This window comes from Rhinatrema bivittatum, chromosome 5 (assembly GCF_901001135.1).
Source record: "Rhinatrema bivittatum chromosome 5, aRhiBiv1.1, whole genome shotgun sequence".
Taxonomy (NCBI): Eukaryota; Metazoa; Chordata; class Amphibia; order Gymnophiona; family Rhinatrematidae; genus Rhinatrema; species Rhinatrema bivittatum.
In genome coordinates this window covers 13,889,751-13,910,000 of record NC_042619.1, presented here as the reverse complement: position 1 = coordinate 13,910,000, position 20,250 = coordinate 13,889,751, and the positions used below count along the sequence as shown (strand labels likewise).

The window sequence follows — 20,250 nt, the reverse complement described above, 5'->3', positions numbered from 1 at the left end:
AGGAGCAGCAGGGCCCGAGACAGGTCCAACTTCGTATCAGAAGAGCTCTCCGCCCCGGGCAGCGGGGCTGGAACAGTTTCATAAACCATTCCGGCGAACCGAAATTGGTTTCACTAAGCCCCTATCCCGGCCAAACCCTTCCCTTCTGAGTCCACCCGCTTCACCACCCGACCAAAAATGCCTAAGCAAGAGAGAACGAAGCTGATGTTAAAAAAAAAAAAAAAAATCAAAGCCGAGTGCCTAACTATAGGCACCTATTTTCAGCTGAAAATGAACCCACATTTGTGTCCTAAGATCAGGTCTGCTCTTCATTTACCTAAATATAGGACTGTAGGTCGGGGGTGGGGGGCCTGGTGCTGAAAATCCATGCTGAGCTCCTGCCGCCACCCACTTTTTTTGGCTCCTAAATTTAGAAGACCCCTGAAACTGGGAGCCTAGATCTGGGCCCTCAACTCTAGTACAATTTCAAGGGCCAGTTTTGGAGCCTAACCCCTTTTTGAAAATGGTTCTCATGCTTTATAAAATCCAGCTCCTTGCAAGTTTTGTTCCCTGCACTGCTTATTTTAAAATAAATATTTATAAGTTATTAGATTTTGCCAGACACCTGGACCTCTTGTCTGGAGAGAGACCGCTGTGGCCAGCAGCGGGGCCCAGATGCCTCACATTGAAACCTACAGCCAGGGTGTGCCGAGGCCTTCCTGGCTCTTCCCAGCAGCACACGGAGATGGGGGGCAGAGAAAGACTTTCCTTGAGAAGGGGTTAATATTAGGGGGGGTGTTTAATATTAGGGGGGGGGGCTAATCTGAGAGGGATTGGCTGTTCTGTCTGTGGCTGCCTAACAGACTCTGGGCAATGCCACCCTAGCCCGTTACCAGGTGCTCTCCTGCAAATGTCACTTTTCAAGGCCCCTCCCCTGGGTTGTCCCCCTTCTCTCTCTGCTCCAGCAGGACTCATTCTCATATTTAGGCACAAAGTACACAAGGCAGGACCCTCCAAAAAGGGGGAAAGTGCCACACATGTGCAAAGAAAACCGGCAGTGGAAGAGAGACAACAGCACTCAAGGCCAGGGGGAATGTTCCCCTCTTTTCCCGCGAGTCTGCAGCAGACAACTCCAGGATCTCGAGTCCAGTGCTGGAGGGGGAAGAGGGTGGGAGGAATGTGGTTAACGGTTTGCTGCAGTCTGGGGGGAATGTCTTTAAAGGCACAGTGTCCCGTCGCTTCTTGGCAGTTGGCTGTGGGCTACCCAGGACCCAGAGGGCGGGGGAGATTGCATGGTTAAAGGCACAGAGTTCTCTCACTTCCTCGGAGTCTGCTGCAGACTGTCCAGAATCGCCTTCTTGTGGGCGGGGTCCAGCACGCCGGCCTCTTCCAGGTCGTCCTTGGTGATGTCGCTGGAATAAGAGCAGAGAACGAGTTGTCGTAATGCTGTTTTAAAGAGTCAAAATTCTAGACATCAGCAACGATCTGTGAGCCGCCCGACTGGAAGGTGCCGTGACTGCATGCTCCTCTCCATCCCACTACTGTACCACCACTTATCACTTCTATGCAGCGCTGTACAAAGACACAGATGAGGCAGACATACAGGGCTGCAGAGCTGGGATCATTGCGAGACTGATTCTGGGAGGAACTGTATTCTGGACTGGCTGTGTTATCTTTCACCGGGCCGATCACAAGGGCGATACAGAAACATTGAAGCTTGTGAGGAGTGATAAGAGGAATGGACGCAGTCTTGAGCACTCACGTAAAGAAGCAGCTCCTTTCATGGTCCAGTGCAAGGCATCACTTCTTGCAAAGCATGCCAAAGCTTACAGCTTCTCACTACCCAGTCACAAAGCTATGGACAAGGACAGCCCCTTCTAAGGGAAAAACAGAAGCCGACTGCGCCGGGGGCTCTGTCACCCGCCCTGCCCCGTAGAAGGCTCAGATTGCAGTGGCAGGGCCAAAACAAAGTCAGGGGCAATATTATTTCAGCAACCAGAAAATCCATCTTACCAGATGCTTTCCACCGGGAAGGGCTTTAGGGCCAAGCAATGCCATTCTTGAGACATTTGCCACCAAAAGCTGCTGATTTTGCTGAAGGCTCAGTATCAATTAACAGGGTTGATGGCAGACACTTCACTATAACACGCATTCTTCATAGGACAAAAGGACTGGATATTCCCTTAAAATGCTGCTCTGAAGGCAGGAAATCCTCACCGTCTCAGTGACCCTGAGCTGACCCCACACAATCAGTCTATGTCACTTGGGACACACCTCAGGGACCGTCCCCTCACAGCCCTCAGTAACCTTGAGTCATCCCCAAGGTCAGTCTGTCTCTCTCTTGGGATATACGGCAGGGACCTTCCCCTCAGAACTCAGTGCTTTCCCCAAGGCTTGTCTGTGTCAATCAGGATGTGTGTATTTATTTGTTTATTGAACTGATTTCTGTTCCACTTTTTGGCACTTCAAAGCAGATTAAGGAAAATTGATTCTTACCTGCAATACCACAGATCAGTCCAGATAAGTGGGTATTGCTTCCCTACCAGCAGATGGAGGTAGAGAACTAAATCTTTTCTGGCATTGCTACTTAACCGAGAGCGGCACCTGCAGTCCCTCAGTATTGACCTGTACCCAAGCCAATGTAGAGCCAACAATAATCCCAAAGAATAAACTTCCCTTCTAGGGCGAACATATAAACATAGGTTGGAAACCCCTGAACTCGAGCCCTCTTATCCAAGGCCACAGAAAAACTTCATATAGGTCCTAGAACCCAACTATATACAGCTCTAATTTCTTCTGAAAATATAATCTACAATTATGCAGTCTTTCAGAAAAAAAAAGAAAAACAAAGCGATGGGCCTCTGGACTGATCTGTGGTACTATAAGAATGAAAATTAGCAGGTAAGAACCAATTTCCCTTTCCTGTTTGTACCCCAAATCAGTCCAGACAAGTGGGATGTATCCAAGCTCCCCTATACTGGGCAGGAACGCAAAAGACCTGTTCTCAGAATGCGCTCACCAAAGGTTGCTTCCTCTGCTCTTACATCCAGATGATAATGCTTAGTGAAAATGTGCAAAGTCGACCAATTGGCCGCTCTACAAATCTCCTGTGGCGACATCATTTGACAGTCCACCTAGGAGGTCGCCTGCATTCTAGTTGAATGCACACACAACCCCAACGGAACAAACTGACCCTTACAGAAATAGATCAAAGATATAGTCTCCATTAACCAATGAGCTATGGTGGCTTTAGATGCCTTGGTTCCCTTCTTTGTGCCACCGAATAGGACAAAAAGATGATCTGACTGCTGAAAGGCATTAGTAAACTTAAGATATCGCAACAGCGTCTGCTGAACGTCCAGACAGCGAAGATCTTTCGCTAATTGTCCTTCCCCTTCACACTTGGGAACGCAGAAAGTTCCACTGTCTGGTTAAGGTGGAAAAACAAAACAACCTTTGGTAGGAATGCAAGTATGGTCCGCAGAGAAACCCCATCATCCAAAATTCGTAGAAACGGTTCTCTACAGAACAAAGCCTGTAACTCCAAAATGCATCTGGCTGAGCAAATCGCTAATCAGGAACACAGTCTTTGAGGTAAGGTCTTTCAAAGATGTCTTCCACAATGGTTCACACGGAGGACCACAAAGTCCCTGCAAATTCAATTTCCACAAAAGACATATCCTCTGAACCGAAGGTCGCAGATGCTTGACTCCCTTGAGAAAACGCACGATATCCAGGTGAACTGCCAATGGCTTTCCTTGAACTTTCCCTCAAAAGCATCCTAAGGCCACCACCTGTATGCAAAGCGAATTAAAACTGAGCCCCTTCAACAAGCCCTGCTGCAAGAAGGACAGGATGTGTGAAATATCCATCGGCAATGCATCTAAGTGCCTTTCCACACACCAGGCTTAAAACATGCTCCACACCCTGATATAAGCCAGCGATGTGGAGGGTCTCCGAGCCTGAAGCAACATAGTGATCACTGCCTCTGAATATCCTCTGGAGCTTAAACGTCTCCTCTCAAAAGCCAAGTCATGAGACAAAAGCGATCCATCCGATCCGAGAAGATAGGTCCTTGTCTGAGAAGGCCCTGTAGGTGAGACAACCTGAGGGGCCCATCCATGGCGAGATGAACCAGATCCGCAAACCAAGGACGCAGAGGTCATTCTGGTGCCACCAACACCACCCTGCCCGGATGCCATTCGATACACAAGACTCAGCCTACTAGTGGCCACAGAGGAAACAAATACAGCAGAATCCCTGTTGGCCATGGAAGAATCAGAGCGTCAATTCCTTCGGCTCCCGACTCTTCTGCAACTGAAAATCTCTTTGCTTTGGCATAGCTGGATGACGACATCAAATCCAGCTGGGGATCGCCCCATCTGGCCCAATTGAGGTTGAAGGCCTCCAACGACAACTCCCATTTCCCCGGGTCCAACTGCTGCCTACTGAGAAAATTTGATTGAACGTTGTCCACTCCTGCAACGAGATGCCGCAATCCCAAGAAGGTATGAAGTTGGCAAAACAATGTGACAAGGAGATAGCTAAAGCCAGAGGAATGCTGGGCTGCATAGAGAGAGGAATATAGAGTAAGAAAAGGGAAGTAATTATCCCCTTGTACAGGTCCTTGTTGAGGCCTCACCTGGAGTACTGTGCTCAGTTCTGGAGAATGTATCTCCGAAGGAACAGAGACAGGATGGAGGCAGCCCAGAGAAGGGCGACCAAAAAGGTGGATGGTCTTCATTGAATTACTTATGAGGAGAGATTGAAGAATCTAAATATGTATACCCTGGAGAAAAGGAGGAGCAGGGGTGATATGATACAGACGTTCAGATACTTGAAAGGTTTTAATGATCCAAAGTCAACGACAAACATTTTCCATTGGGAAAAAAAATCAGCAGAACCAGGGGTCACGATTTAAAACTCCAGTGAGGAAGACTCAGAATGAAAATCAGGAAGTATTTCTTCACAGAGAGGATGGTGGATGCCTGGAACGCCTTTCCAAAGGAAGTGACGAAGACCAAAACTGTGAAGGATTTCAAAGGGGCATGGGATAAACACTGTGGATCCATAAAGCCTGGAGGATGGTAATGAGAAGAGGTATGGGGGTGGCTTGTGGGAATGACGGCTACTACCTGGTGATTAATACCCTTATTCAATAAACGTTCACATGGTTAATGCGACTCCAACATTGCTCTATGCTTCAACAGCAAGAGGAAATGTGGAAAAGAGGATTTGCATTCAGGCAACAACCAACAAGGTAGCACAGTCTGAGTAAACAAATAAGTGTAGGAGTGCTTGCTTGTTGCGGCGGTTACTACCCCAAACCAATTAAGCCTGATACTTCACTTACAATGCATAACCAGCGTAGATCTCTGCTTCAACGGCAGGGGGGAATGAAGAAATAGGATTTACATCCAGACAACATCTAACAAGGCATTGATCTGAGCAGTATGAGTATACAAACATCGGGGTAACTTGCTCGATACGACGGTTACTACCCTCAAACATTAAGCCTTATACTTCACTTTGATGCAGCTTCAACGCTGCTCTCTGCATCAATGGCAGGGAGGAAGGAAATTAGAATTTAAAAAGTTACCAATAAGCGCCCTGAACTCAGCGGTCGGAGTAACAGATAAGTATGAGAAAATAAGTGTAAAAGCTTGCTGGGCAGACTGGATCGGCCTATTGGTCTTCTTCTGCTGTCATTTCTATGTATTGTTCCATCCAGACAAATAGCTCCAGGATCTCCAGGGCCACTCCTCTACTATTCGTCCTTCCTTGTTGACTGACATATGCCACCGTCATTGCATTGTCCGAAAAAACTCTCACCAGTCGGTCTCGAACTTGAGTAAGAAAGATTTTCAGTGCCTTGCAAATTGCTCGTTTCCAGACGATTGATAGACCAGGAACTCTCTACTGACGACCACCATCCTTGAGCCATCCGCCCTTGACAGCCCGCCCCCCCAACCTCTGAGGCTGGCATCTATGGTCACCACCACCCAGTCCAGGACCTCCAGATCCACTCTCCTCTCCAAACTGGGTCATGGCAGCCACCACGAGAGATTGGATCTGGAGAACCCTTGTAGCGGTAAGGGCCGATAAAACTCCTCCAACAACAGATCCCAACGGGATAGAAGCGCCCTTTGGAGAGGATGCATGTGATCAAAGGTCCACGGTACCAAATCTAGAGTAGATGCCATAGAACTCAGACTGTGCAGCCCTAAGATGGCATGCAGTACCAAAGGGAGAATCGCTTGTGCTTCTTTGTTGCCGGAGCCATAGTCAACTGTAGCTTGTGCATTCACCTGGTTAGCGCCTGAGCTCGAGTGCGCACTCTGCTTCCTGTACCCACTGCCTTTCAGCTGCAAGCCGGGAACTGGCTACCGGACCAAGGCAAACCTCTGAGGGATCTCGGAAATCATCTCAACTGGAGGTTAGGTATCACCGCAGGGAGTGCGGAGCTCAATCTTTCTCCATTTAAAGATTACATTTCCTCTTCTAAAGAGTACTGTGTTCCTGATAGGGAAGGCACAATCTGCTAGGAGACTGAGAGATACTGAATGGTTGAGGTCACTGCAGGGGTGTATCTAGGGTGATGCCAGCTTTGAAAGCCGCCTCCGTCTCCATCTACTAGCAGGGGAGCACATAACCCATTGGTCCTGAGTCCATCTGGTAACACGCTAGGAAAACCCACTTGTTGGGACTGATCTAGGGTATGAACAGGAACATTCAGATATTGTAGGTATATAGCATGGACGGCCCCCCTCAGAACCCTCAGTAACTTTGATTGGTCCCCATGGTCAGTCTGTGTCTCTCGGGATACATGGCAGAGATCGTTCCCTCACTGCCCTCAGTAAGCCTGAACCATCATCTCAGTTTTGTGTCACTCAGGATATGCGGCAGGATGGCCTGTGCCGTCTGGGACATGCCGCAGGTCACTGGCTCCCTCTGCTGGCTTCACAGGATTCTTCTCTCTAGCTCGAGTGTCTGCAGATCCTGTGACAGGCGGAAGCAGACTGGGTTTGCAAACTCAGCTCCTCCATGCCACAAAATAGTAGAGGGTGCCTGATTTCCAAACCTGTCACTGGTCTGCAACATCCTGAGTTTGCAAAAGACTTACTGAGCTACTCTACGGTTTGGCCTAAACAAACAGGTGCATGTAACCAAGGCAGTAACCAAAACACATCTTATTCACTACCTGGGAAACCTGTGGTCACCCTGCCTGAAGGTTGGAAAGCATTCCACAATTGTCCCTCGCAAGTACACGGAGCAGAATCCAAGCCCCAGACCTGCTCACCAGCAGCCAGCACACCGCAGGTCTGCAGAATGATACAATGCATGTTCCTATAGCTCCCCAGCTAGAACAGCACAGAACCCAGGCCAAGACATAGGTCAAGCACGGAGGAGGCACGTGAAGAACATGAGCCTTCCCCCTAATAGGTAGGCACTCGTTTCCTGGCTAGTACAGACAGGAGTGAGAACGGCTGGCTGCTAGGTGGTGACCGCTTACCTCAGGAATTCCAGGTCATCCCAGCCGTTGTGAATCAGCCCTTCTTCATATCTCTGCAGCCCGATGGCACGTAACCACTCTCCCACACTGGACTCGCTCAGACTGGAGCTGCTCCTACCACCCTGGCAAAGAGCCTGAGGGCAAGAGAACGACAAGACATCAGTGTCACATGTCTGCACTCAAACACATAGGCGTGCATGGCAAATTGGTAGAGGCCATTCTTAAAAAAAAACACATTCACTGACCACGTAGATGGTGGTGGTATTTTGGGGAAGAGTCAGCATGGTTTTAGCATGGGGAAGTCTTGGAGAACGTTTTGAAGGGGTGAATAAACATGTGGATAAAGGTGAGCCGGCTGATATGGTGTATTTGGATTTTCGGAAGGCGTCTGACAAAGTCCCCTGTGAGAGACTCCTCAGGAAATTACAAAGTCATGGGGTAGGAGGCAGGGTCCTGTTGTGGATTGGGAACTGGTTAAACGTGTGGAAACAGAGGGTAGGACTAAATGGTCAGTTTTCCAAATAGAGAGTCATTGTTAGTGGGGTACTACAGGGATTTATTTATTTATTTATTTTTAATTTTTATATACCGGAATTCCTGTATGCAATACAAATCATTCCGGTTTACAAGTAACGAAAAGGTTGCCCTGGTCTGGGAGGTTAGACCGGGGTTTTGTACATAGAACATTAAACATTGAACATGTTTAATGTTTCATTAAACATGTTCAATCAGGATCAGGACTGGAACTGTTTCATATCTTCATAAATGATCTGGGAAAAGGGAAGAAGTGAGGTGATGAAACTTGCAGGTGACCAAAATTATTCAAACTTGTTAAAACAGCAGCAGCAGATTGCGAGGAACTGCAGAGACGACCTTGTGAGAGTAGGAGTCCGGGCAACTGAACGGCAGATGACATTTAATGTAAAAAAGTGGAAAGTGATGCACAGAGGGACAAATAATCCCAGCTGCAGGCACGCGATGCTGGGTTCTGTATTGGGAGTCACAGCTCAGGAAAAAGACCTTGGGAGTCCTGGTGGACAATAAATGGATTATCAGCTCGTGGAGGCAGTCAAAAAAAAAAAAAAAAAGCAAAACAGATGGTAAGGAATGATCGGAAAAGGAGCGGAGAATAAAGCAGAAACATCATACTGCCTTCTGCATGGAGCCACGGTGTGACCACACCTTGAGTATTGTGTCCAGGTCTGGCCGCCCCCATCTCATAAAACAAAAAATGAAAAAAGGGAGAGCAGAATTAGAAAAGGTGCAGAGGGGGGGCGACAGAAATGATAAAGGGTATGGAACGTCTCTCCCTGTGATGAGAGGCTGGGGCTGTTCAGCTTGGAAAAGACACGGCTGAGAAGGGACGCGATGGGAGTTTATAAAGTCACGAGTGGGGTGGAACGGGTAAATAATGGAGAAATTACTTCCCTGATAATTTCATTTTCCTTAGTGTAGACAGATGGACTCAGGTTTCAAAGCTGACGTCACCCTACATGCACCCCTGCAGTGACCTCAGCCCCTCGTTATTCTCTGCAAAAGCCACTGTGGACATACTAATGAAAAAACCTGATTAAAAGTATGACTAAAAACGGATAACGGTAACTGTACTCAACCAATCCTAAACCCTGAACCCCAGTAAGAATATAAGTACCCTGGGTCTAGGGACTGGGTGACGGCTTACCTGTAATCTCTTGGATGAATCCTTGGCACCGTTCTTGAGCAGCCGTGGGCGGGATGCAGAGTCCCTCTGTCTACACGAAGGAAAACTAAATTATCAGGTAAGTAATTGCTCCATTTCCTAGCGGGTAGCCAGATGGACTCAGGACCAATGGAATGTACAAAAGCTACTCCCGATCGGGATGGGAGGCTGCCCGCGCTCCGGATAACACCACCCTTGCAAAGGCTGCATCCTCTCGGGCCTGTTCGTCCAGGCGATAGAAGCTGGAGAAGGTGTGCAAGGACATCACATCCGCCCATGAGACCGCCTGAGTCCTGGTGGAATGAGCTTTAATCTGAGAAGGTAATGGCTTTCCAGCCTCCACATAGGCTCCCATGACCACTTCCTTATTCCAGCGAGCTATGGTAGCCCGTGAAGCTGGTTCACCCCGCTTCCTTCCACCGTGAAGGACAAACAGGCGGTCCCGTCTGTCAGACCGGTTCTGAAATTTCCAAATACTGCAGCAAAAGTCTACCGACATTCAAATGATGGAGGAGGCGATATTCCTCCGCGTCCTTGTGCTTATCTAAGGATGGCAACGTAATGGACTGATTCAAATGAAACTCTGAGACCACCTTGGGCAAGAAGGATGGAACAGTATGAAGCTGTAGCGTTCCTGGAGTTAACCTGAGGAGCGGTTACAGACATGACAAGGCCTGTAGTTCAGAGATGATACATGCCGAACATATAGTGTTGCGCCCATCGGTCGCAAACGGCTGCGCCCTCTCTGTCTCACCTCTTTTCTTTCTCTTTCCTCTCCTCTGGGCAAGATGGCTGCCTCCGCCTCTCTCTGGCGTCCCCGGACTGGCATGGGTGATTGTGTTCGCCATTCTTACACTGAGGTCACTTAGGGCACACACGTGCCGCCCTCTCTTTTGAATACATCATGGGGGGAACCTCGGGGGCGTCCCCACCGCATGACATCACTCCAATCCAGCTACAAGTTAGCAAGGATTTCGCTCCAGCTAATTTAGACTTCCTTCAGAGACACCCGCTCTGAGTTCTCGCTCCTACTAACCCTCTGGGGTTACGCTGGCTACACCAGGGCATTCTAGGTACCTGCTCCTCGGGGGCCTTATTTGCTCCTACCTACCTTCCGGAGTTACGCTGTTCCAGCAAGGACGCTCAAGGAACCCGCTCCTTGGGGGTCTTGCTTCGCCATCTACTCTCCAGGTTTCCCAGTTCATCAGGATCCTAGGTACCCGCTCCCCGGGGCCTAGCACTCGCCTGCCTTCTTTCTGGGTTAACCTGCATCTACAGAGGATAACTTGGCTCCGGTGCTCCGGGCTTTGCATCATCTCTACCTCCAAGCTGCGGAGGTCACCTCTCCTACAGCTACCAGCCTTCATAAGTATCTTCTTTCTCAGTCTCTCTGCCTTGACTCACCACAGAATAGATTCTCGGCGTACTCCACTCCTCGGACCACTACCGGATCTACCATCACTGACTACGTCATCTGTGACTGGGTTCTCAGCCTACCCTACTCTGCGGTCCACTACCGGACCCTTCACTTCCAGCTTCTGGTAAGATCTTCTCTGCGCTTGATACAAACTCAGTGCCTGGCTGAACTTAATCATTAGAGACCTACTCCACTGGCTGAGGAACGCAGCCTGCTCCTTGGGCATTGCCAACTGCTGTACAATAAAGCTTCTATTCTCTCTGTGGTCATTACTGAAGAGTCAGCTTATTGCTGTATTTTCCCCATGGGGCCCCTCCCCATGGGAGGAGTCATCAATACAGCAACCAAGGGTCCATAAACATGTCAAACTTACAACATACAGCCACCAGGAACACCGTTTTCAGGTTAATAAACGCAAGGAAAGACTACATAGCGGCCGAAAGGAGGGCCCTGCCCAAAATTCCAATACTAGATTAAGATTCCACAGGGAACCGGCTACCGTAGGGGCGGCTGAAGGTGCTTCATCCCTTTCAGAAAATGGGCCATATCCGGATGAGTCGATAGGGAGGTTCCGTTCACCTTGCCCCTGAAATAGGAGAGCGCCGCTACCTGCACCTTCAAGGAGTTAAGGGCCAAATCTTTATTGAAGCCGTCCTGAAAAAATTCCACAATAAATGGGATTTTGACTGCCAAGGAAGGACAACACATTCCTCACACAAGGCTTCAAATACTCTCCAGACCCACACATACGCTAGGGACGTAGAGAACTTCGGAAAGCCGAGTAAGGTGGCAATTACTGCTGCAGAATATCCTCGCTTCACCAGGTGAGCCCTCTCAAGGGCCAGACTGCAAAGCAGAATAGAGTCACATCCTCGTGAAGGACCGGACCCTGCTTTAGAAGATGTCTCTGTGTGGTGGGAGGCACACAGGGGGGTCTCCACCAGAAGTCTCCGCATACCACGGATGCCTGGGCCAATCTGGAGCTACTCATAAGACTAATCCCCTTGGTGCTCAATTCTGCGAATGATCCTGTCTAGCAGGGGCCATGGAGGGAAGGTGTATAGCAGCTCTTCTTCCAGTCAGGTCTGAACAAGAGCGTCGATCCTCAGGGACCACAGATCTCTTTTGCGACTGAAGAATCGGGGAGATGCGGCCAGCAGGCCGATGGACGGGAGGCCCCAGCGATCTACTATCAGTTGAAAGGCTTCGGATCACAACACCCACTCTCCTTGATCCAGACTCTCCCTGCTTAGAAAGTCTGCTCTGACATTGTCATTTTCTGTGATGAGTGAGGCTGAAGATAGTCTGTAGATGCATTTTCGCCTTTTCCATAAGGAGGTCTATCTCCCGAGACACCTGATGGCTCTTGGCTCCTTCCTGGCCTTTGATGTAGTCTACCGTCATTGCACTGTATGACATTATGTGGACTGCTTGACCCTGGATTCTGTGGCTGAATTGCAAGCATGCCAGCCATACTGCCAGGGCTTCCAGGCGATTGATATTCCAGAGGTCCTCTTCCTCCTTCCAACGTCCCTGGAATAGTGACAGTGAGCTCCTCAGCCCCGGAGACTCATGTCTGTTGTAAGAACCAGCCAGTTTGGGGAGGTCAGGGACACCCCCCCTGCTCAGATCAGCCTCCTGCAGCCACCACTTGAGGTGAGAGTGTTGCGTCCGTCGGTGCTAGACAGCTTCGCCCCATTTGTCTCACCTTGTTCATGGCTCCTCCAGCTTACCTGGGAAAGATGGCTACTGCCGCATCTACAAGCCGACCTCTCCGGCGTCCCCGGAACGGCCATGGTGCAGCCCTCCCGCCATGCTCCTCTCAGGTACCTACTAGGGTGTGCGCGCCACCCATGTCTTTATTCCAACCTTGGCACAAACCTCGGGGGCGTCCCCCCTTGCTGACGTCATGCCATCCGGGTATATAACCTATTCTAATTTGCTAGCTCGTTGAGATAGCAAGGACTCAAATCCGTTCCTGTCTACGCTACTCTGCCGCTTCCGAGCTGCCACTGGAAGCTCTCTCTCTGCCCTTCGGGGTAACTGCTAACCTGGGTACCCGCTCCTCGGGGGCCCTCTGCTTTATTTCAGGTGCCTTACAGGGAACAGGTATTCGCTCCTCGAGGGCCTGCTCTCCCTGCCTTGGTGCCTGCACTATCTTCTTCAACCTGGTGGAATCGCATACCTACAGCAAACACCTAGTGAGTACTCTAACTCTCAGTCTATCTCATCCATGGTACTACCTTGCTGGGAAACCTGCTTCGGAACCTCCTTATACCAATGGGGTGAGAAAAGCTCCCTCTGCCGAGGTCCCTGAGACTGCTACTACCAGACTGCCTCACTACTGCCACCTCTGGTGGTACTCTTCAAGCTGTATAATAAAGAACTAACTGTTTGTGCGATTTGAGTCTAGCCCAGTACTGTGGCTCCTCACGGGGCTCCTCCCCGTGGGCGTGGTCATCTGCCACAGTACCCAAGGATCCACCCAAACACCGCTTAACCATAACAGAGAACAGACTCCCATTGGTAAGTGGAGCTAAATCGAATAGTCTTAAGACTGCGGGTGCTGAAGTGGGCACATGTGGGCTCTCACTACTTATAAGGTTGCTACCATCAAACCGAGAACTTGGAGATAGCTCCACACTGTCGTACATATTGTATTCATCAACTCATGCACCTGAGACATCAACTTCCGTATCCATGTGGTCGGGAGGAAGACCTTCCCCTGCCTGGTATCGAATCGGACTCCCAGATACTCCAACGACTGGGGAGGCTTGACACTGCTCTTGTCCAGGTTTACTACCCAAACGAGTTCCTGAAGCAAGGAGGCCACCCTGTTGTTCACCCGAAGACTTGCTTCCAAGTATTTGGCTCGGATCAACCAGTCGTCCAAGTACGGGTGATCCAGGATTCCTTTTCTTCTAAATGCTGCCGCCACGACCACCATAATCTTGGAAAATATTTTTGGAGCGGTGGCTAGGCCAAAGCACAGTGCCTGGAACTGATAATGGCGACCCCATATAGCAAAGCGTAAGAAGCATTGGGAGTTCTTGATGGATTGGAATATGTAGGTAGGCCTTGGATAGGTCCAGGGAGGTTAGGAACTCTCCCGGTTGTATGGCCATTATCACAAAGCATAATGTTTCCATGCAGAAATGACTCCCTCGTAGGTGACGGTTGATACTCTTGAGGTCCAGGATGGGGTAAAAGGAACCTTCTTTCTTGGCTACGATGAAATAAACTGAATCACGTCTCGTATTTTCCTGGGGCGTAGGTACTGGGATTACAGCCTTCATCCTGAGAAGCCTTAAAAAAGTAATCTCCACTGCCTTCTTTTTGTGCTGGGAGTGACAAAGAGACATCATGAATACGTCCTGAGGAGTGTTGCGAAATTCCAGCGCATATCCTTCTCATATGACTTCCAGTACCCACTTGTCCGAAGTGATCTTGACTCACTTTTGGTAAAAGAGAGACAGACAGTCCATCCCCTATCTCCGCATTCCGAAGATGGGTCAATAAAATTTCATTGGGAGGTTCGAGATGATCCTGAACCCAAACCTGCCCCTCTCTTGGGCTGTCGACTATGAAAGACTGAGTTCTTCCAAAGGGCTGAGACCTCTGAAATGTAGAATTTCTGCAGGGGCGGAAACATTGAAAGCTCCTGGATCGGCCCCTTATAAGTGAGGGGCACTGCAACTAATTCCTTTTATCTTCCGGTAGCCAGGGCACTGGAGATTCACCCCATTTACTGGCCAGGTTTTCCAATTCGTTTCCGAATAGGAGTGATCCTTTAAAGGGCATCTTTGTAAGGTTGGCCTTGGAAGTTGCATCGGTTGACCAATTCCGCAGCCATAGCTGTCTTCTGGCTACTACCACTGAGGTCATTCCTCTGGCTGAAGTATGGACTAATTCCGAACCTGCATCTCCTTAAAAAGGCAGTGGCGGATTCCATAGTCACTCTGGGGTTCACCCCTGAGTCATCCACCTCCTGAGAGAGAAGTAGACACAAACACGCTACCAGGGCACAACAAGAAGCAATCTGTAAGGTCATTGGAGACTGCATCAAAGGCTTATTTAAGGACAGACTCCAGCCGTCTATCCTGCACATCCTTTAAGGCCGTTCCTCCCTCCATTGGGATAGTTGTTCGCTTAGAGATAGCGCAGACCAGTGCATCCACTTTAGGGAAATGCAAACGTTCTCTCACTGCTGGATCCAGCAGGTATAGAGCTTTAATGCCTGGCTCCTGTTAAAATTTGCTTCTGGGGCATCCCATTCCAGGTCAATCAACTCCAGGATGGCTTCCAGTACTGGGAAGTAAGAAGAGGCTTTGTGCAAAGAAATCAGAATAGGATTCTTCTTTGGTTTCGTCATAGATTCTGCTCCAGGAACCCCCAGGGTTTTCAGGATCTGGGAAACCAAGGCCGGCAATTCATCTCTATGAAAGAACTGTATCATGGTTCGAATCGATTCTAATCCCGGGGAATTTCCCCTTCTTCCAAGGGATCTTGCTCTTCATCTGTGTCATCAGGGTCCCCACTAGGGATACCCTTGGTCAGGCAGGACATGCCTCGAGGTCTGCCAACAGGAATGAGAGAGGGGGCCTGGGGTTCCAATCCGGACAAGGGCAAGCAAGGAAGTAGACTGCACCTTTACAAAGGCAGGTAGTTCCTGAAAACATTCCACCCAAGAAAAGGCCGCTGGGACCATGCCTATCCCAGGGGGAACTGGGGTGGGCCCAGTCGAGTTTTCCTCTCCCATGGAAGACCCAGCCAAGGGGTTACTCAGATCCGGAGTACTTATTTATTTATTTTATTTCAAATTTTTATATACCGGCATTCGAGACAGCAGTCACATCATGCTGGTTCACATAAAACAGGGGTGCATAGTAAACATAACTATAACAAAGGTGCTGAAAAGGCAGTTACATATAACAGGGTGATAAGAACTTGGGTGAGAAGGAAGAGAAAGGATAGGTTATTAATTTAAATATGTAAAACAATAGAATGGATAACCAAGGTGTAGTTGGAGATTAGTTGACTATGTTGGCGTCCGGGAAGGCTTGTAAGAATGTCCAGGTCTTTAGTCTTTTTTTGAAGGTTGAGATGCAAGGTTCTGTTCTGAGATTTGAGGGGATGGAGTTCCATAACGGTGGGATGGCTATAGAGAAAGCCCGGTCTCTTAGTGTGCAGTGTCTGGTAGATTTGGACGGTGGTACCTGTAGCGATCCCTTGTATGCATCTCTAGTCGGTCTTGATGAATTGTGTAGTCGGAGGGGGATCTGTAGGTCGATGGGAGCCAGTTGGTGGGTGATTTTGTATGTGGTGAGAATGGCCTTGTATATTATTCTAAAGTGTATGGGTAGCCAATGGAGGCTCTTTAGTATGGGGGTTATGTGGTCCCTTCTCCTGGTATTTGTCAGAATTCGTGCAGCTGCATTTTGCACCATCTGGAGCGGTTTAGTGTATGAGGCGGGAAGGCCGAGTAGGATGGTGTTACAATAGTCTAATTTTGAAAAAATAATTGCTTGTAGAATGGTTCTAAAATCTTGGGCATGGAAAAGAGGTCTAATTCTTTTCAGCACTTGTAGTTTGTAGAAACAGTCTTTGGTGGTTTTGTTAATAGTGGCTTTGAAATTCAGGCGATTATCAATTAGGACTCCTAGGTCTCTCACTTGTGTGATTTTTGGCGTGGCTTGTTGTGCAGAGGTGATGGTGTTATTTTCTGAGGCGATGAGCAGGAGTTCAGTTTTGCCGGAGTTTAATACCAAATTTAGGCTGGTGAGGAGGAGTTTAATTTTTTGAAGGCATGTATCCCAGTAAGCCAGAGTTTTTGCGAAGGAATCCTTAATGGGTATCAGGACCTGGATATCGTCCGCGTAAAGGTAGTGTTTGAGGTTGAGGTCGGTGAGAAGTTGGCATAATGGTATAAGGTAAATGTTAAATAAAGTAGGAGACAGGGAGGACCCCTGTGGGACTCCTACTGACGACGGATGTTGAGAGGATTCTTTGTTCTGTATCTTGACCTTGTATCCTCTATTGCTGAGAAATGATATGAACCAAGATAGTGCTGTGCCTGAGATGCCTATGGAGGCTAACTGGTTAATGAGTAAGGCATGATTGACGGTGTCAAAGGCTGAAGAAAGGTCCAGTAGGATCAGTAAGAAGGCTTGCCCTTTATCGAGGCCCAGGATGAGGTGATCCGTTAAGGAAATGAGGAGGGACTCAGTGCTTAGTGTTTTGCGGAAACCGTATTGTGATGGGAATAGGAGGTTGTTTTCTTCAATGTAGTTTGAGAGTCGGGTGTTCACCAGTTTCTCCATAATCTTAGCTATGAAGGGGAGGTTGGCGATAGGTCTGTAGTTGTTTGGGTCATTAGGATCTAGATTAGGTTTCTTCGGTAATGGTTTAAGAGAGGCCAATTTTAGGTCATCTGGGTAAGAACCTTGTGTTATTGAGCAATTTATGATGTCTGACAGGGATTTGGAGATGGAGTCGGGAATTGATAGAAGCAATTTCGAGGGGATGTGGTCCGAAGGGTGAGAAGATGGTTTCATTTTCCGTAGAATACCTTGGATCTCGATGGAAGAAGTTAGTTCCAGTTCTTCTAAGCGGGAATTTTTGAAGGTAGTCTGAGGTGGTATAGAAGTAGATGCGGTGTTAGAGGGCAGCTGAGTTAGAAGTTTGCTGATTTTGTTATTGAAAAATAGCGCTAGTTCTTCCGCTTTGGATTTGGCTTGGTTGAGAGCGATTTCTGATGAGTTTATTTGAGTTCCAGTTAAGGCTTACTTCCAGTTACTTACTTCCAGTTACTTACTTCCAGTTAAGGCTGCCAATCCATCATATGAATGGGAGGAGCTGGACTGAGCAAAGTCCGGGGAGGAGAAATCCCCTTGGCCTTCCTCACAGTGCTGACACAAGTTGGAATCCAGGTCAGGCTGGGAAGCCCTAATATGACAAGCAGCGCAGAGAGGAAGGCGCTTATGTTTCTTGATTGCCAGCGCCAATGGCGTCAGTAACTGTGCGTTCGATCGGCTCGCGCGTAAAAATTTATGCGCACAAATTTTGAGCGCCTAGGCGGGGATCAGCAAGGCACACGCACAGCCTGTGCACCTGGCTTTTCCTGTATCCTGCGCTTACTTTATTGTGCGTGTAAGTACGCGCACGACATTGTGTGCGCAGAGCCGATGCACTATGCGTACAGACGTCCTATGGCGGGCAATATAAGATGCACAAAGACGCATGCAAGATGGCACCGCCGCGGCTACCATGCAGTGTGCTGACCAAGTTTAAAGCGGGGCGTAGCCTACCGGGGATCCATTCAACCTGCTCGTAAGCCCACTTCCCTATGCCCCAACGGGATCAGGAATGACGTCGGTATGGCGCACCGAGCAAGGAGACTGGAGGAAGTCTTACAGAAACCCCTTCTTCCTTTTTTTTTTTTTTTTTTATTAAAAACTAACCTGGGCTCAGCGCTTACCGGCTGAGTACAGAGATGGTCTCCAGCTGCCGGGGGGGAGAGGGATTTAGCTGTCACTGCCGCGCTCAGCTTCCTCCGCCCGCTGCCTTTCAGCTGCTTGAGCAGCAAAGTCCATGCTGGGTACCGGCTACCGGACCAAGGCGCACTTCCGAGGGGTCTTGGAAATCACCTCAGGAATTCTCAACTGGGGGAGGGACTTTTAGGTATCACCGTAGGAGAGAGGGGCTCAATCTTTTCTCCAATTTAAAAGTAGAGTTTCTTCTTCCAAAAGGTACAGCAATCCCCATAGGGAAAGCATGTCTACATCTGCTGGAGACGGAGAAATACTGGAGGGCTGAGGTCACTGCAGGGGTGTATCTAGGGTGATGTCAGCTTGGAAACTGGACTCCGTCTACATCTGCTGGAGACGGAGAAATACTGGAGGGCTGAGGTCACTGCAGGGGTGTATCTAGGGTGACGTCAGCTTTGAAACCTGACTCCGTCTCCATCTGCTGGCAGGGGAGCACATAACCCATTGGTCCTGAGTCCATCTGGCTACAGGCTAGGAAAGGAGGCATTGCAGGAACTAAACTTTAGCCAGTAATCCCACATATTGAGCGCACAAGTCTGATTGGAAAAATACCACTTTTATCCAAGTATATTCAGCCAGAGACTCCTGCACATAAATCCAGCTGAATATCCGTGGACTTTCCCTGGATAAATTTGCCAAATCTCTGAATACTGCCCTCAGAGTTTCTTGAGAATAATACAATTCTTCCACTTAAAATTCATGCTACTGAAACACTTTCATTTGTTCCCCTGACAGCGGCTGTGTTTGGAAACCGCATCACACATGACCTCACATGCAATGGGATCCGATTGGTTATGGAAGTGTGTGATGTCACAGACACCATGGACTGGCACTGACTCATCACAAGCCATGCCACGGTAAATCTGTAATGAAGCTTTGAGCCTGGCTGTCCCCTCGGGGGGGTCAAGGGAACGGTGGGATAAACCTGGAACATTTCAGTGCCGTTCCATTTACAATGAAATGTTTAATTCATTCGGGGCACAGTGGGAACACACAGGGATAGGCACTCGTGCCGCGTCGAGTCCTGGTATTAACCCCATCTCTCATCTACGGCCTTGTCGTGCAGATTTACTTAAGGAAACTGGGGTGACCGGAATGACGTGAGAGAGTTTGCCTCCTTACTTCCTCTGCAAGGTCCTCCTTGATGCTCTCCTGGATGCAGCGCGACGGGAAGCCAGCGGGTCGGCTGTAGTCGGAGTGCAGGCAGCGCGAGGGCAGGTCCAGCTTTCCTTTGCCCGAGTGCAGGTGGGAGCCTCTCCCCAGGCCGCCGCCGCCGGCCGAGTAATCCACTTCGCTCAAGGTCCGTGCCATCTGTAGCACCGAGCAGGAGCGGTCGTCCACCGGGCCCTGCGGCGGCTGGGGCGGCTCGGCCAGGAACGTCACGGCCTGGGAAAACGGGGCTCTAGGGGGAGCCCTGGCCGAAGCCTTGGATTCCAAGGGCTCGCTGAAGGCCACGCCAAGCCGGTGGTGCCTGTGCCTGGCGTCCGGCTCCTCCCTGACTGCCCCCACCTTTGGCACCTGGAGGGGGGGGGGCTGCAGCTCCCTGGCGCTGGCGTAGAAGGGGTTGTCCACCATCTCCAGCCCGGCAGACTTGGGCAGCGGTGGCGGCGGGAAGTCGGGAGGCGGCAGGTTGAGGGTCCCCAGGTCGTCGTCCGAGGAGCTCTCCTCTCCCAGAGCGGGCGGGTGGTGAGGGGGAGCCTGCCGGTACTTCTCGGGCTGCACGGGGACGGTGATCGCCACCTTGTGCTTGCCCGCCGCTGGCTTGCTCAGGGTTAGGGGGCTCTGGCCCTCGGTCGCGAGCAACTGGTGGGGCACCCCCTCCAGCACATAATAGGCAGGGTTATTGAAACTGTTCTTCAGGCCGGCTCCATCCAGGTCCGCCGGGGCGTCCTGCTTTGACCTAGAAAGGGAAAGAAGATGAGAGATACACAAGACTCGTGCTGTCAACGTTCTCCGAGCCCCCCCCCCCCCCCCCGCAGCCTGGTATAGGGAGATCCTGCAGAGCCCCCCCCCCCCCCCCCCCGCCTCACGTCTGCGGCACCCCCGCGGAGAGCCCTACGGCAAGCCACCTAACCCCCTCCCCTGCTGTGAATAA

At 49.8% G+C, this 20,250-nt stretch overlaps 1 protein-coding gene across 1 annotated transcript in view; it reads right to left on the bottom strand.

Annotated features, from left to right (window-relative positions):
- Positions 1 to 784: 784 nt before the first annotated feature.
- LOC115091813 (phosphatidylinositol 3,4,5-trisphosphate 5-phosphatase 2-like) overlaps positions 785 to 20,250 on the bottom strand; it is a 44,399-nt gene continuing 24,933 nt past the window's right edge. Inside the window, exons 5-7 of the mRNA XM_029602041.1 lie at positions 19,278 to 20,055; positions 7,493 to 7,626; positions 785 to 1,391 (exon numbers count right to left, since the gene is read on the bottom strand). Coding sequence (XP_029457901.1) covers positions 1,295 to 1,391; positions 7,493 to 7,626; positions 19,278 to 20,055 — 1,009 coding nt within the window. The 3' untranslated portion in view covers positions 785 to 1,294. The remainder of the gene's footprint in view (positions 1,392 to 7,492; positions 7,627 to 19,277; positions 20,056 to 20,250) is intronic.